The sequence below is a fragment of the Crocodylus siamensis genome, chromosome 1 (assembly GCF_052110815.1).
Source record: "Crocodylus siamensis isolate JL-2025a chromosome 1, ASM5211081v1, whole genome shotgun sequence".
NCBI lineage: Eukaryota > Metazoa > Chordata > Crocodylia > Crocodylidae > Crocodylus > Crocodylus siamensis.
Genome location: NC_143395.1, coordinates 155,957,213 through 155,974,510, shown reverse-complemented (window position 1 = coordinate 155,974,510; position 17,298 = coordinate 155,957,213). Strand labels below are relative to the sequence as shown.

Below are 17,298 nucleotides of genomic sequence, written 5' to 3'. Positions count from 1 at the left end.
TGAAGAGAAGCCTTGGTAGGTTTACCTTTCTTTTTGTTCGTTTTCCCCTGAAGAATGGGGTGAAGGTGAGGAGGGCCGATAAGCGGGCCCTTATGGGTGAATGTGGCTACAGGCCACGGGCACCTAGAGGCAGGCATTACCCCACAGAGGCGATGATACCAACGGATGGGTGACACACCGAAGGCAGTGTGAGGCCGGGGTGTAGGGGTGGCGGACTGTGAATGACCGCTGGGCGAACCCTGGGCCACCGAGTACACTCGACCAACCCTGACTACTGAAAGAACAACAAGTTGTGGCAGGTGAGAACAGGGTTGGCGACCCAAGGAGAAGACATTGACTTGGGCAACAACACGAGTCCATAAGGCATTCTATGTCTAACAACAGAGCGAAGGCCGCCCGAGAGTGGCTATTCGAAGCCCGGTGGTCACATAGTGGTGCATTGGCTGGGAACCTCAGGGGCCACCCAGCCAGCATGCAACCTGCTGAGATGGCTCCAGCAGACCTACTGGGGCAGAACCTGCAGGTCCTGACGCAGATTGTGGGTTCACAGCAACATATATTGGAGCGGCACCAAGATTGGAGCTTGTCGGCCTGTAAAATGCCCAAGATGACATCTGAAGACAACTCGGAGGCATACATCAAGGCCTTCGAGCGTCATGCAGTTATCATGGGCCTCAACAAAGGATACTGGGCCAGCCAGCTGGGGGCCTTGGTGGTGGGTAAGGCCCAAGCAGCCTATAGGGCCTTGACCTGAAAGGAAGCACAAGAGTACGAGGCAGTCAAAGCTGCTATTCTCTATCACCACTCTTTAAATCAATGCAAAACAGTATTCACTGTCATGAGACGCTATAGTATACAGGTACTGATAAAATGTGAGAATAAGACAAATCCAAAAGTCAGCCATGAGAAGTAGATGAAAACATACCCAACGTAACACATGAGAACTAAAACTGGCAATCTTCCTGGACTTTCCAGGAAAGTCCTCAACTTCAGGGCTATCTATCTATGACTTGGTGACCTAGAGCACTTCTTGAAATGGAACTTTATTCCTGAAAATGGAGCGCTGGTCCCACATCAGTATCAGGCAGAATCTAGATCAGGACCTGCACTTGAAATCGTTGGCAACTGGGCCCCTTGTGGTTTTACCATTTACAAATACAGGCAAGTCAAGTCAGTCCCAAGGCTGCTGAGCATTTAAGGTTGCCCAGTGGTGACAGAGGCCTCAGGACTGACTCAACGTGATTTACCTGTACAGTATTTGAAAGTGGTAAAACTGCAAGGAGTCCAGTTGCCAACTTCAGAGCTACTAAAAAGGGCCCTCTGCGGAGCATCCAGGACTGTCCCCAAGTTTGCTGTTTTACCCAAGCCAGGTATTACATAGTGGCTGAGGGTTTCATGCTGAGGGTTTCCAACACTTGTGTGATTCTCTTTTGGGAGAAAGTTGTTAGATGCTGCTTCTGCTGCCTTTTCCCTTCCACGATTAAACACAGATTAATTTATCATATATGAAATGGGCAATTATGTATAACTTGTGATTTCTTGCACTCCCCGATGTCAGCTAAACTGCAAGTGCTTTAGGACCACTGGAAGTAGTCCTATAGCAATCAATGGCACTTAAGCATATGAGCAAATGTTTGCAGAATTATTGTGCTTGTATGCCAAGCTGAATGAGTGATCTCGAAACGGCATGTTTTGTAAAGATCATAACAGACCAAGTTGGTCTAATAAAAGATAACAGATTCACCCAAAGAATCTTGTCTGCCTGCGTCCTTAGACCGACAGGGCTACAACCCGCACCCCGGAAAGATCTTTTTTTGTGTTTTTTTGTAACGCACAGATGGAAACGTAAGACACTGGAGTTTAGATCTTTTTTGATTTGGAAATCTCTCACTGAAAAGTATGCATTAAAATATACGCGCATACCGAACCTGCGGCTTAGCATTGCACAATGGGAGGGGCCGGAGTGGAGGACTGGTCCCGCCCCTGGAACTCTGAATCACCCAGGCGCGACCTCATTTGCATAGTCGGAGACGATTGGTTCTGACGCGTTCGGCGTCTCTGCTGCGGCCGGTGCTGGGGCTGTCTCCTTGGGCAAGGCGTACGTCGGCGTCTTTCGCTTTCCGCGCCGCGCTTCCAACATGTCCGAGCCGCCGGAGCCCCGGGGCCTCCCCGACGAAGCAGCTTACAGCGCCTGCTCCGACCCGGATCCCAGCACCAAGGTGAGAAGGGGCAAAGCGCGCAGTCAGTGCATTGGGCGCGGGCGGGGTGACTGCCCCTCTCTCTCCGCCCCGGGCTGCGGGGAAGGGGAGCTGGCCCAATGCTCACAGACCACAGAGCCCCCTCCCCGGGTCGGCGGAGAGGCCGGTGCAATACTAGGGAAGCTCGGCTGGGTGCAGAGTTGTATTTACCAAGCGTGTGTGTTAGGGCAAGACCCTAGGGGACTGCCCATTATTTTTCCCCAATAGTCGACTTGACTCCTTTCCCTCTTTCCCCCTTTGGTGTTCAGATCACTTAACTTTGCACACTGCTTTCTGCTGGCCTTTCCTTGCATTTCTTAGATCAGTGTTTCTCAACCCGTGGGTCAGAACACAAAAGCAGGTTGTGACAATATATGTGAGGGATGGTAACAAACTTTAAAAATGGATTCTCCTTTAAAGGAGAAAAGCGTGGGAAACCAGGGCTTTTCGCTTGCAGACTGGCAGAGCTCTTGCTTGCCAGGGGCTGCCTGGGGCCCCCCTGCCCCACAGACCCATCCCTTGCCCCACACACTGAGGGGCTGAGGCCTGGGGGGTGAGTGGCAGCTGGTTGGGAGCAATAGACGCTGGGTTGAAACTGGGCATCAATGTTTATAAATGGGTCCTGGTGCAAAAAAGGTTGAGAACCACTAGACTAGAGTGAATTCCAGTTGACAAAAGCTTTTGCTTTCTCTAGATATGACTTAGCTAGTGCCCCTCTACCCTGCGTGCTTCCTGGCTTCAGACTCGCAGGGCTCCTATACGTATGCAGGGAGTATGCTCCAACATGCTGGAATTCCCGCATGTTGAGTCTGCCAGAGTGTGGAAATTACTGTGCTCCAGCAGACTCCAGCATCACATATATCAGCGTCCCTGCACTGAAAAATGGCGGTGGGGTGCTTTAAATTAAAACTCATCCAACAAGCTTTAGTTCAGAGTGCCACATCGCCATTTTTTCAGTGTGTGGATGCTGACCCACATGAGGCTTGGGGCACTCTTAATTAGCACAGCCCCCCACACCCCCTTTGGAGCATGTCTGTGACACCTGCACCAGGCTCCAGAGCCCCAGCACCGGTTCCATGGCAGCAGCGACTGCACGTGTGCCTTGGATTGCAGGGTGGGGAAGGGGCCAGGGCAGTGCAACCCCAGCCCCTCCCCTGCCATCCACCTGGGGGCATGCATGCAGCTGCCACCAGCAGCAAGGATTGGGTTCTTCATGGCTCCAGGTCTGCCAGGTCAAGGTATGGGTCAGGGTTGGGATGTTTTTGTCATTCCAGCGAAAAAAGTTCCTAACTCCTGGAGCAGAGATTATGAAGTAGGGTTGGCAAGCCAGTCAATTACCCAGTCAAATATAATCAATTGAACTGTCACTTGGCTGCTTATTTTTTGACCAGGCAAAGATAATAGCAGTTTTATGGGGAGTGAATTTTTGTTTGCAGTTTTCTTGACAGAAGTATGATTTTTTTTTAAAATTGTTTTGACACATTCTTAATGCAAAAATTGTGCTTTTTCTGTATATTATTTGACTGTATTGGCAACTTTTTACAATTTTTGACTGACATTTGACCAGTTGGTTGACCAAATTTTATTTGATGGATCAAATACCCAACCCTGTTATGAAGATGATTAAAAATACTGGCCCTCTTTATGTATATCTAGCTTACCAAGAGGATGAAGGGGCAAAATCTAGGACAGTTTCTCCCCCAAACAGGTCCATATGAAGCTCTACTGAGTAAAGGAATGGAAATACGTGTGGCATGGTTAAGCTCAGAGGTGCTTAACCTTTGGCCCATGGGCCAAATGTGACCCATGAAGCCATTGCATCTGGCCTGTGGGCTGCCCATGGGTCAAGAAATTCGACAGCGTGGGAGTGATGGCCATTAATATAGCCACCTTCCCCTTGCCAAATTCCCAGCCTTCAAGCCCCATGAGCCCAAATGGAGCCAGGTCATGTTCCCTTCTTCTTCGGGGCTGGGTTGGGGCCAGGCTATGCCCCCTCTTCTCTGGGGGTGGGTTGGGGCCAGGCTATGCCACTTTGCCCTCCTGGGCCTGAGTCAAGTTCTTTTCCCCCTTTCCCCCCTACTCCCTCCCTGGGGCCAGGTGAAGCCCCCTTTCTTTCTCCCCTATAGGATCAGCCTCAGGTCAGGCTGCTCCTCATCCCTTGAATGGCCAGATGGTGCCCGATGCACTGGCCCTGTACATTGGATCAGAACTACCATCTGGCCTTCAACCAGGCACAGCTCATCCAGCCGTCATCTAACTTGCTTTTTTTTAATGAAAATGTTAAACAATAAAAACAAACTGTGGCATATTTACCATTAGTAAGGGAAAAACAATTTATATGTGGCACCAATCATTTTTCCAGTATATTATTAATTAATTATGTGAGCCCTGTTAGTGTTTTAAGGTAATAAACTATCATTTTGTGTACTGTATATGACTCTGTAACTTTTGGCTCAACTACTTTTAACAGTATCCTACTAAATTATTTCCAATAAAAAGTCAACCTCCTGTACTTTATTTGTCATCTTGCTTAATGTGAATTATGGTTAATGTAAAACAAGTATAATTTTTCTGTAGGACTTTCTGATGCAGCAAACCATGTTAAGAATAAAAGATCCTACAAAGTCGCTGGATTTTTACACAAGAATTCTTGGAATGACGTGAGTAAAAATTAAAAAGGATAAAATGTTTTGGTTTAGATTTGGTGATTCTCAACTAGGATGCTACAAGATTCTTTCAAGAGTGTTGGTGCTGCTCAGTGCTAGCACACTTCAGTGCACAAACATGATTCACAAGATAAACCCACAGATTTCAAATAGGAATCCATAGGGTTAGAAGCATGCTCACCTGTTGTGGTGTTTATGAATTTTTTTGCAACAAAAGAATTGCTCTACTTTTTGAAGTAAAAAAATAAGTGAAAACTAAGAGCTGGTATTTTCTGAGGGATGCCTTGAGCCAAATAAGGAGTGCCCTGACCCCATAAAGGTTGAGAACCAGTGGTTTTCAACCTTTTTTTCAATCTGTTTTTCAAGAATCACAAACCTTGGTATTTAAAGCTGGTTACTAGGTATTTCATTATCAGCTGTCATGCAGGGAGATGACTTAAATTTTAAGTGGTACACAGTGAAATTAAAACAGTTTTAAATGGAATGTTACACTGGACAAACAGTAAACTGTTGCAGGGCTTTTTGTTGTTAGCTACAGTAATTGCCAAAGCTGACTGATTATATGCTTGCTTGCTTTCACTTCTCTGACAAGGCAGTTAAGTAATCACGTTTAAATTGTGAAATCTGCGAACATTTTCTTGGCAATTTAGTCTCGCTGTAATCACAGAACTATGACTTAATTATAGGATAAAACAATAAGATGCTCTCTGAAGACTACTAAATAACTTCTAGGGCTGCTCTGTGTTTTTGTCTTCCTATATTCTGGGATGCTAAGAGCTGGTAGTCAGTTGAGCCTGCTGCTTTGGAGAAGGCTATTGGGAGTTGAGTCCCTGGCAGAAGATCTGCGTGCATCCACTTTGTTTGAGCTAGTATTCATTTCAAGAACCTTAAAGACTTTGAAACAAAGTTCTGGTAGATTTTAACACTTTGACATGTAAAAAGGGCTCCTCTAAAATTGATAAAGGAAATATTTATGCATAAATGAAGGGCTTCAGATACAGTGGGCATAATTTAGAAATTAGCAGTGAATTAATATCTCTGGATTGGATTTTATGTAAAAAAATTATTTATGTGGTGTGAAATGGGTTTATAACAGAAAATGTATAAGAGCATAAGAAGTGTCATGCTGGATTAGACTACAAGTTCCATCTCCTAGTGGCAGAGTGGATACTAAAGAGAAGAAAATATATGCAGGACCTTTCCAGATTGATGTTTGCTGCTCAGCTTCCCTTCCATCTTCCAGTATTCAGAAGTTTAGGAAATCATAATCTGGAGATTTGTCATCCTAACTGTCATGTTTAATATCCACTGCTGGACCTGTCCTGAATTAATTTGTCCAGTCTAATACAATATCAGATTGACCTTCTGTATTTTCTTGCATACAACATGGACCATTTTTTATCAAAAGCCAACTGTTGGAATGGAAACATGGTAACAATAGTTTCTAAGCTTAAGCTTTTGCTGGGTAAAAACAAAAGTAATTGGACTTGCCGTTGTTCTGTTCCCCATGGATCAGGCACTGCTCCCAAACTGCTGCTACTCAGTTACTTACTACAAGAAAAGATTTTTTTCTTTCATTCTGCCTTTCAGAAACAAGGTATATATCTTATTCCAGGGCATGTTGTATGTGAGAAAATACAGCATTCTCTTTAATGCAGTTTGGTGCATCCAATAGTAGCTAATATCAAATACAACTGAGGAAAGTATACAGATTCCCACAGCTGTTAGTAAAGAAATAAAAATTAGATTAGATTGTGGGAAGGTTTTACTAACTACAGGTATTTAGTAATTTTCTTATGCTATAATCCATAAAGGTTTTATATCCCTTTCATACTTTTGTCTAGCTACTGAAAATGTGAAATTGTTAATTCCTCTAAATCCACAATTCTATTTTTACTTCTGATAAATGCTACTATCAATGATATCTTGTGGCTGTCAGTTCCATAGGTCAGTTTTAGTTTGAAAATTAATTCTTCTATCAGTCTTTACTGAGAGTCTTGAGGGGTAAACTTAGGGACACATATGCACAGGGCATTGAAATGTGTGCAGAGGGCATTGAATACTAGACATAGACTACAGATTGTCTACTGGTGTTTATACAGTTGCTGATTTTAAGGTGTTCTTAACTTGGTTTTAACAAGCTGGTTGATTCTTCTCATGTGGTTTGAGGATGTGAGGTGCTGTCAAGAATATTTGTATGCCATACTTCAAAACTCAGCCATTTCTAAAGTGCAAGTGAGAAGAATAAAGAAATGTGCAGCAGTAACTGTAGAAGGGATCTTAGGGAGAAGCATTTACTTTTTTTTTAACTTAACTGTAGCTTAGTTGCTTCTTTTAAAAACTCATCAGTAATGATTTCTGTCATATTATTTCTTTCTAGATTGCTTCAAAAATTTGACTTTCCTACAATGAAGTTCTCACTTTATTTCTTGGCATATGAGGATAAAAATGACATCCCAAAAGATAAAACAGAGAGGACAGCTTGGACCTTCTCTCGGAAGGCTACGCTTGAATTGACACAGTGAGTATTCACATAAATATTCTTCTGCTTGCCTCTGCTTACTTTTAATAGTCTTTAGTTGTAGCTATGTGTGCTCAGCTTTGCACTGTTATCTATAGGATTTTTGTCTTGCTTTTGATTAGGGGCTGCCTAGTAGTACAGAATTACTATATTTTCTTGCATATCTTTGTGAGAAATTGGGATGCATCTGTTAAGTAAGGAAGCCACTTGTTTCACTGGACAAGAAGCACTCCTGAAGACACTGCATGGCATGCAGCTATCAAGATGGCTGCTGCTTATCCGCCCTTTTCTAACCTTTAAGAACAAGGCAAGTGATGAATACTTTCCGACTGAATAAAAAATAGTATATAAGCGTGAATGAAAACTTGCCAATTTCCTGGGGTTTTTTTAGAGTGCATTTGCTCTCTTAATATCAGTCTGTCAGTTTAGCGTGTAATATTACCATTATACAAGAAAAATTTACTTGGACACACGTCAGGTTATAACACGACATGACTATAACAGTTCTGTGTACTACTGTGTATATTTGACTTGAAAATAAAACATATCCAAAATGTGCTGACAAAGTTGAGTGTTACGCTAAATGAGAAAGATGCAAAGACCCATAATAGTCCACTGCCCTAACTTATTTCAGGTACCATTTCCCTCTCCCCTCATGTTCTGTGGAGTATGGTAGATGGCTGACCTATTCTCAATACACCATAACTCTAACATATGTGAAGAAAGACCCTTAGTCCAGTATTAGAGGTGCATTGTGAACACTAATAAGGAGGGACCTACCCAAACGCAGGCAGCAGATGGGCTTTTTCATGGGCTCATTGCAGCACTGGCTGCCACTTTTGTGGGATTATCATGGCAGGGGCCCCCTCGCATCTCTGCTCCAGGGGCCCCAGCAGTCCCTCCCCTTGCTGCAGATTGACAGATGACCTGAAACCACTGCATAATTACCCTGGTTAAGCCTGTGGGAACCATTAATTGACCCATTATTAAGCAATCTAAACTTCCAATTAAACTCTAAATGGAAGTGTCTTATGAAATTAAAGCTATACACACTGAATTGTAACTAATACCATTGTCATACTTTATTAATGATGTTGTAAAAAGGAGTTTAGCAATATTCAATGCTAACCATGAGACAGGCAGTCAAGCTGTTAAATGCTAGCATGCAGCATCTACCAGCAGTTGCTGTAGACAGCCTTGTCTCTGCAGGATTAACACGTCTGAGATCACACGCTCACTGTCCACTGAGTTGGTTGGAATGGTGAGGCAGCATTTTGCCAAGGCATACAGATGTGGAAACCAGTCACAAATAGAGTCCCAAAACGGAGGCACAGGCATCTGGCACTCTTTGACAAAGTTCATGCAAGCAGTATGTTCCTTGTCACATTCTTTTTCCCCATCCAAAGATTGTTTTCAGTAGGTGAGAGTCACAAAACAGAACAGGCATCTGATTGGGGTCCAAAATGCAAACAGCAGTGAAAAAAGGAGACAGCTAGTTGTCTGAATTGTGGTGGCAGTGATGGGTCGTACCTGTAGTACTTGTTCAGCTTCACAGCTATTGCCTGGAACGGGTCCCTTCTCCACTGGTTTTTATAATGACAGCTTGACAGTTCTTGTGATGCCTTATTTTTGATCTATCTTACAAATCCATCAGCTTATTGTATGCATGGTGGATCAAAGCCTGCTAGGTTACAAACCACATTAGGAGTTGAATGAACCAGATGGCATTACTGCCACAAACTTCACTTGATCTTGAATGTCTCCCTGTTCCAAGAGATCTCATAGCTTAAGCATGCAGTGTGTGCCAGGTTTGATTTCCAGCTCCTCACACACAAACTGCTGGTAGTACTGCATATGCTTGGCATGGTAGTGGACAGTGCTGAACCATAAATTCCACCCTGTGAGCGCAGGCTCTGGTGGCAGCGGCGCAGTCACATGTGGCTCCCCACTTTAATTGGTGAGGGACTCCCTGTACTGGAGTTTACAGCCTGGGTGGTACTTGAAGGCTTTCTTAAAGGAGGACACCAGGCTGTCAGGGGAACTGTGTGTACCAGATGTCACTTACTAAAGACAGAATGTGTGCATTGCAGGTGACATGAACCGCCTTGGGCATCATTCCATGGGGTACATCACAGAGAGCCTTGCACATATGCGTGGCATTGTGAGACAGAAATGCTGAGATCTTTTTAAATTCTAAGCTGTAGTTGACAACTGCCTTCACTACAGTCTAAGCCGTGGTAGAAAAATTGACAGATACAAGATAGACAGGCTGTGTTTGAAAAATAGGCAGGTCTTGGTCTATCCAGCTCCCAGGTATGAATAAAATGTGCAGCCCATAGTTACCTTGAGGGTCAGTGGCTTCATCAGCCACAATGGAGAAGGATTCATATTCTGCCAATTCAGACTGTAGACATTTGAAGTAATCACTGCAGGGAGATGGTTTTGGTAAAACTTGTTTGCATACAGAAAACTGCCGGCATTTGCCACATTTTGGTTTGGATAGTCCCTTAACTTAAGGTGATTGAGTTTTTCCAGATGTTCACTGCTGTGAAAGCCTCCACAAGGGAAAATGGTGCTGTTCACCTTGCCAAACTCTTTCTGTGGTCCTTTAAAAGAGCAAGGACACAGTCACTTGTTTCTTGCTCTTACCTTTAGCCTTTGCAGCGGCCTGTTGCTTCAGGTACACTTTGAAATCTGAAGTGTCAATCTATAGTGGTTTTCCTTGATATATCCAGAGACATGCTGTAGGCAGTACAGAAGTCTGCCTCTGTCTGTGTGCAAGGTACCTACAGGATATTGCTTTACGTAGTCCAGAGCTAAAATGTATTCTTGTTATTCATCCTGCTTAGTCCTCCTCCAGCAGCATGTCTTTGGCTGTTAAAACATAGCTCCAAAACCCTGCTGCTTCCCTGACTGGTCCCAGACTGGTGACTGTTGAGCCTGTTACAGGCTCAGCCTCATTTACTCCTTCTCACTCCCTTCTTCTTCCTCCTCCCCTCACCCCCAACCTGTGCTCCAAGGGTGCAGGGTTTCCACCCTTCTCTCTGCTTGCTGGTACATGTTTTTTTTTCCCTTTCTTTTATTTGCAGTGAGCCTGCCAAAATTGTGGCATCCACTTTTTTCACAGAAAATACTTTATTTTGCATTTTCTGCAAAAATGTGAAATTGCAATTTTGGTGCGTCCCTACTAATAGGGAAGAAAAGACTAGCCAGTGATACAGACGCAGCAGTGATAGGCAGCAATTTGAATAGTCTTCATGCTTTCCAGCATAGGGAACAAACCTTCAGATTTTTTGAACTGTTACTGTCAACCTCTGTTACAGACAAACTACATGCTTGTGCACAGGCTTGCTTTTGCGATTAAAATGGCTCTGGAATGGTGCCTAAGGTTGCTGTAAGGGCAGTAACCTAAATCTAAAAAGTGGATGTTAGATAAAGCAAGGGAATTCACTGTCTTTATTTAATTCCCAAAGCAGAATAGGGTACATCTAATAAAAAATTAATTTGGGTTATACAGTAATCTTAATCGGAGATTATTGGCAGTTCAGTGTCAATGAACTAGTGAAAAAAAATGGAAAAGAACAGTAAACTGATCAGAAAACATTTTTCAGCTGCTTTGTTTAGTGAACCACAAAATTTACACATGAAATAACTGAATAATCATATCCTATTTTTCAATCTTGTTTCCATTATTACCCCCTTGTGTTTGAATTAACTGGTTCCTGCACCAAAAATTAAAAATGCCTTGCTCTCAACATGTTTTTGGAGAGCTTAATGTGATAAGGCCATAATTCAATTCATTGTTAGTATTCTTGTGTGAGTTGTCTATATGCTAAATAGCTTCTGAAAAGCTTATCTTAACCCTTTTTAAACTTACTTGTATTCAATTGTTTTAATGTATAATGTAATTATCTAGGTACCTGCTGTAGAAATCTGCAGTTTTATTGGAACAATTTGTATTAGTTAGGCTGCAATCTCAATGCTTATTTAAAAACAGTCTGAGATGAGTATTTCTTTATCTTGTAAATGAGGCAAAAGAGTAAACTCAAAATATTGCAATATAAAAATGAAATGTTACATTTTTCTGCAAACCAGGTTCCAGTTTTAAACAGCTGGAGAATTTTGTGTGAGATGCCCAAGTCATTCTTATGCATAGCAGCTGGGTGCTGTAACTTGGGAGAATGTTCTAATGGGCATTTTGTTATGAATTGGGAAATTTGGATCTCTGTATGTACAGTATTTAGAGTGCATTTGGAATGTATTTTTTGCTCTGAGGAATTCCACATCATTCTGAATGTTTTTTTATTTCTTCTCAGAATTTTTGATAATCAGTAGGCAGCTCAGTATTTTTGTTTGTCATGCATTTTCCCCTTTCTTTGCAGTAATTGGGGCACTGAAAATGATGAGAGGCAGGCTTACCATAATGGCAACTCAGACCCCCGAGGATTTGGTATGTTTTCTGAGAAACTACAGGGCATTACAGCCATGTTTCTTTTTTTGAGTCTTTGATACAGAACCTCAGTATCTCATAGGTCCTTAGAAAATGTCTATATAAAAGTAAATGGTACAATTATGCTGGAATTCTCTTACAAGATCTGGTTCAATTAAATGTAAATTCTGTATATGGATGTATTGGCTGAGCCAATACAGGTTAGTTTGAAGAAAAACATAGTAGTTCAGAGGTGTGAAAGAACTCTAAACATAGAATGTTTCCTGTATGCAGTACTTTGATTGCTTAGGAAATACATTGTGGGTATATAGTGTCCCAGAATAATGAGCTACATTTCTGAATAGTACTGTGTACAAATTTTGTTTGCTTGCTATTAGAGTCAATGTTTCCTGAAAAATAAATTTGAATGAAATCTAATAATAATATTATTTGGTTGTTCCTAATGTTAATACCAAGTTAAGGGTCTGTAACTTTGAACCTGATTAAAATACAAGTAAAATGCAAAACACAGTTTTTTTTGAAAACAGAAAGTGGCTTTTTATTCATGTGTATACATGACAGTAGAATTTAGCCTTGGGCTAAAGGAGGAGGTGTAGAGGAATTCTGTGACTTGATATTCTGAGTGTTTGAAAGGTCACTAACTACTGTGACTTATCAAATAAAAGTTTCAAACCAGGCCTATCCAATTTGACATTCAGAGTTTCTGAACTGATTCCTAAATGTGGGAACAAGTAATTACTATGCTTTGCATTCTGCTAAGCCAGCCTTTATCAACATGGCATTATTGTTAAAATCCTTCCTCTGCTGAATTGAGTAACTACAGAAAAAAACCTTCCTCATATCTTTTTTTTATGAATACTTTTATTTGGCCTGTGAGTCTGTTATTTTTTTTCTTCTACTTTAGTGACAGAGTTCTGCAGTATAGAATTAGAGTCCTCTGTAACATTTGACTTTTTCAATCCTTATCAAATGGCTGGCTTTTTTGCTACGAGAGGGAAGGGGTGGGGGTGGGGAGGCTAGAAGTAAAAATATCCAAAGCAAAATTATATAACCCTAAATGCATTGTTTCTAAAAACTTAGAACATACTTTCTTTGAAGAAACTACATATTTGGGTATCTCATCTAAAATACAGCTTGGAAATCTTGTGCATACAGTAAGGTGCCCAGTACATTGTTGACTACTCTGTAAATAGTCTGTGTATACTATACTCAGTATTTACTGTGTAACCTGCTTGTTGTTGCACAGGTCACATTGGAATTGCTGTCCCTGATGTACATGCAGCTTGTAAGAGGTTTGAAGAGTTGGGAGTGAAATTTGTGAAGAAACCAGATGATGGTAAACCTTCAGCAAAATCATGTTTATCCTTTTGATGCATCATGTTTGTTTCCTTGTTCTATTAAACTGTGAATTAAACTTTCTTTTGTGTATTTTTAAGGAAGCAGGCTGAATGGTGCAGATATTTAGTAGGGTTTGTTACTACTTGGCTTGTGCTAGAACCCGTCCATTTTGTTCTCTTATACAATAGGAAGAATCTAGTTTGTCTGACAGAATTGCAGTTGCAGATCTAATCAGCTATCTGTATACTTGCTGTAGAAATTACCTTTGCTTGATACACTTCAGGCTGCTGTTTATGCTTTTTGTTGGTATCTCAGTTGACTACATATATAACTGCTTCTATTTCTCAAGAGAGTTTTGTGAGATGGTTATCTCTTTAGTCTTAAGCCAGGCAGAATGTAGGGCAGGGTGGCAGCTTGAAATGTAACTAGTTCAGAGAAGTGTGAGCTTTCACTGGCAGTGGCATTTGAGGAAGTAGAATTCATAGAATGTTGTATACCTAAAATCAAAGTATTGAGAAGTATGGTGGCAATGGTTAAGCATAGTTAAAATCCACAGACTTGAGTTTGAGCCCTACGCCAGACTTGCACCAAAGGCTGCTCCAAGATGACCTAGCTAAATAGGTACATTTAGACTTTGCAATCAAAGGACCCAGACGTGATGCTAACCATAATGCTGCCTTGCATAGTGTTGCTGTAAAAACTGATGTACATTAACCTGATGATGAACACTACTGGGCCACCTTGTTTTGGACAGAGCTGGGATGTTTTGAATTATGGGATTGCTGCCAGTATACCTCATGGACCATGTTCACTTTTAGCTTCTGCATTTGCCTTGTTTTATCATCCAAGAAATATAGTTTTCAAGACCAGAAATGGAAAAATTCTGCTACTTGTCTGAGTTTCCCTGGCTCTAGCACATATCCCATACCCATTCTGTGTATGCCAAACCTGGATATGAGCCAGTGAAACTGCCCAGAGTATCTCCTACTGCCACTCTTTGATGTGTTTGAGAGCAGGAGAAGGGTGGCTTCACTGGCTCATTTCTAGGTTTGGCTCATGTGGGATGTACTTTCAGGAATGTTGTGGAAGTGGTATATGCATGCCCTCAGTTCTCATATGATTATAGAAATATCAAAGGGGGCTATAATCTGAGTTAACTGAAGGTGTGCATTTAAACCAGATATATTAAAATTTGTGGACCTTCTTCTTTGGATTAAAATTGTTGTAATTGGATTTATTTAAATTAACTTCCAAAGTAAATAAAGGGAGAAGGAAAAGCCAGTGTTACCTTAACAACCATCTGGTTCAAACAAACATAAGCTGTGTTAGGTAGGTGACAGCCTTCTTTGTCAGGTACCATGAATGGACTTGCAGTGAACAGGGGTTCTAAATAAAAAGGAATAAAGTGATTTAAATACAAAAGATAGGGGGAGAGCACTGCTGTGAGAGTCCTTATCTGCAAACTTATGCTTTTCTGAATGAGTTAGTCTCTAAGGGCACACATACACATGCAGAGAAGCTGCTCTGAAGTGCTGTAATTACAGCGCATGGGAGCAGACTCGATTTCATAGTTTCATAGTTTCTAGGGTCGGAAGGGACCTGAGCAGATCATCTAGTCCGACCCCCTGCCATGGCAGGAAAGAGTACTGGGGTCAAACGACCCCAGCAAGATGTTCATCCAACCTCCTCTTAAAGACCCCCAGGGTAGGAGCCTGCACCACCTCTCTTGGAAGTTGGTTCCAGACCCTAGCTGCCCTGACTGTGAAGTAGTGCCTCCTGATATCTAGCCTAAATCTACCCTCTGCCAGCTTGTGACCGTTATTCCTGGTCACTCCTGGCAGTGCTCGGGGGAACAGTGACTCCCCCAATGCCTGCTGATCCCCCCTGACTAGTTTGTAACAGGCCACAAGATCCCCCCTCAGCCTTCTCTTTTGGAGGCTGAACAGGTTCAGTTCCCGTAGCCTCTCCTCATAGGGCCTGCCCTGTTGTCCCCTGATCATGCGAGTGGCCTCCTCTGGACCCTCTCCATGTTGTCCACATCCCTCTTGAAGTGCGGCACCCAGAACTGGACGCAGTACTCCAACTGCGGCCTGACCAGTGCCGCATAGAGGGGGAGGATCACCTCTTTGGATCTGCTCGAGATGCATCTGTGGATGCATGACAAGGTGCGGTTGGCCTTCCTGACTGCCTCTCCACACTGCCGGCCCATGTTCATCTTGGAGTCAGTGATGACCCCAAGATCCTTTTCCGCCTCCGTGCTGACAAGAGGGGAGTTCCCAACCTGTAAGTGTGGTGCCGGTTCTTCCTCCCCATGTGCAACACCTTGCACTTATCAGCGTTAAACCCCATCCTATTCTCATCTGCCCACCGTTGCAACCTGTCAAGGTCAGCTTGTAGCCTATTGCACCCTTCTAGTGCACCCACATCCCCCCACATCTTAGTGTCATCAGCAAACTTGAACAGGGTGCTTTCTACCCCGTCATCCAAGTCACTGATGAAGATGTTGAACAGTGCGGGCCCAAGGACTGAGCCCTGCAGAACCCCACTGCCCACGTCCTTCCAGGTTGAGAAGGACCCATCCACTACCACCCTCTGGGTGCGGCCTTCCAGCCAGTTGGCGACCCATTTGAAACAAGTCTGCTGGAGTATGGTAATTACTGTGCTTCAGCAGACTCCAGCCTCATGTGTATCAGCATCCCTGTTTGAGCTTTAGTCAAAGCCCCCTGCTGCCATTTTTCAGTGCAGGGACCCTGATGCACACAATGATCTGGGGACTTTTAATTAGAGTGGCTCTCAGAGCTGCTTTAATTAAACTGCTTTCCCCCCACTCCCGGAGCATGTCTATAAAAGCCCTAAGGTTTCACCCTGCCCTGCCTTCTTCTTGACTTCAAACTAACACAACTATTTCTCTGAAGTAAATAAAGCTAAACCTAATTAAGGCCACTTTAATTTTGAATGAGTGACTACACAGGAGTTTTATGTCTTCACCTAATTTAATTTAAAAAATCATTTGGATTAATTTCCCTGAGCGCTTCTGTATAGACAATCTCTGTTTGACATTTTATTTGAATTGCTTTTCTCTTTTTGTCATGCCAGAGGGAGAGAAAACATTGAAACACATCTGTGTAGCTTTCTTATTTATGAATCTTGATCTCTCAAAGTTTTTTAAGATTATTTTTGGTATATCTGAAAATGTTTTTTTTTTTAAATTTTAGGTAAAATGAAAGGACTTGCATTTGTACAGGATCCTGATGGCTACTGGATTGAAATTTTGAACCCTAACTACATGGTGACCCTCACCTAGACTTGGAGGAACATACTGAACAAAATTTGATCTGTGTTTTCAACTTCCCAGTAAACTTTTGTAACAGTGTACTGTAATAAAATTTATGTTTCATTGGGAAGAATTAATCGTGCCCACAAGTTATTCTTTTGCAATCCTATTAGAGACATTTTTCTGCTTGAGTTTCCTTTTGCTACTTGATCTTGTTTTTTTGTGATGCCCATGCATTTTGCTTCTAACTGGGAAGGCACAATTCCAGCTGTTCTGGAAGTGCCTATACATTCTTCCCTTCAAGGTTAATTGAGGTAAGCTGTATTCATTGGCCAAAATTTCAAGAATATTTAAATCTAGCCTGAGACCCTTTTCAGCAAGGAAACCTCTGCTTTTTAATATTATTTAAATCCACCGCCAGCATTAACAACTTGGTTGTTTAATGTGATAAAGGGGAGAAAATATCTGAAATTAGTAGTCTGATAAACTAGAAATAGAAATTTGAAGGCTTTGGGCCCTATTTCACTTTATTGAAATTATTAAAAAATTCCGTTTGACTTCAGGATGAGGAGGACTTGCACTTTCCTGTTCGTGATTGTCATGTTTAATGGTAGACTTTCTGGAGCAACTTGCAGATATGCAAGTTATTTAAGCCTAGAAACTTAGTGGGAGTGCCATTTTAGTGCAATATGGAAAATTCATTTTGCATACTTTTGAGCACTGTGGCTGCTGACTGCAGATAGATATCGAAGCTTCTATGACCCTCAGCTCAAAAGGTCCCAGTTATCTATTCATTAGCTGAGTATTGCAAA

General features: G+C 42.3%; 1 protein-coding gene across 1 annotated transcript; it reads left to right on the top strand.

Moving 5' to 3' along the window:
* Nucleotides 1-2,050: 2,050 nt before the first annotated feature.
* Nucleotides 2,051-16,619, top strand: GLO1 (glyoxalase I). The gene is made up of 6 exons (XM_090046639.1): nucleotides 2,051-2,219; nucleotides 4,815-4,897; nucleotides 7,284-7,424; nucleotides 11,807-11,874; nucleotides 13,121-13,210; nucleotides 16,428-16,619. Exons 1-6 carry the CDS (start codon nucleotides 2,139-2,141, stop codon nucleotides 16,514-16,516), a joined length of 552 nt encoding a protein of 183 aa, XP_089902765.1. The 5' UTR covers nucleotides 2,051-2,138; the 3' UTR covers nucleotides 16,517-16,619.
* Nucleotides 16,620-17,298: the final 679 nt, after the last annotated feature.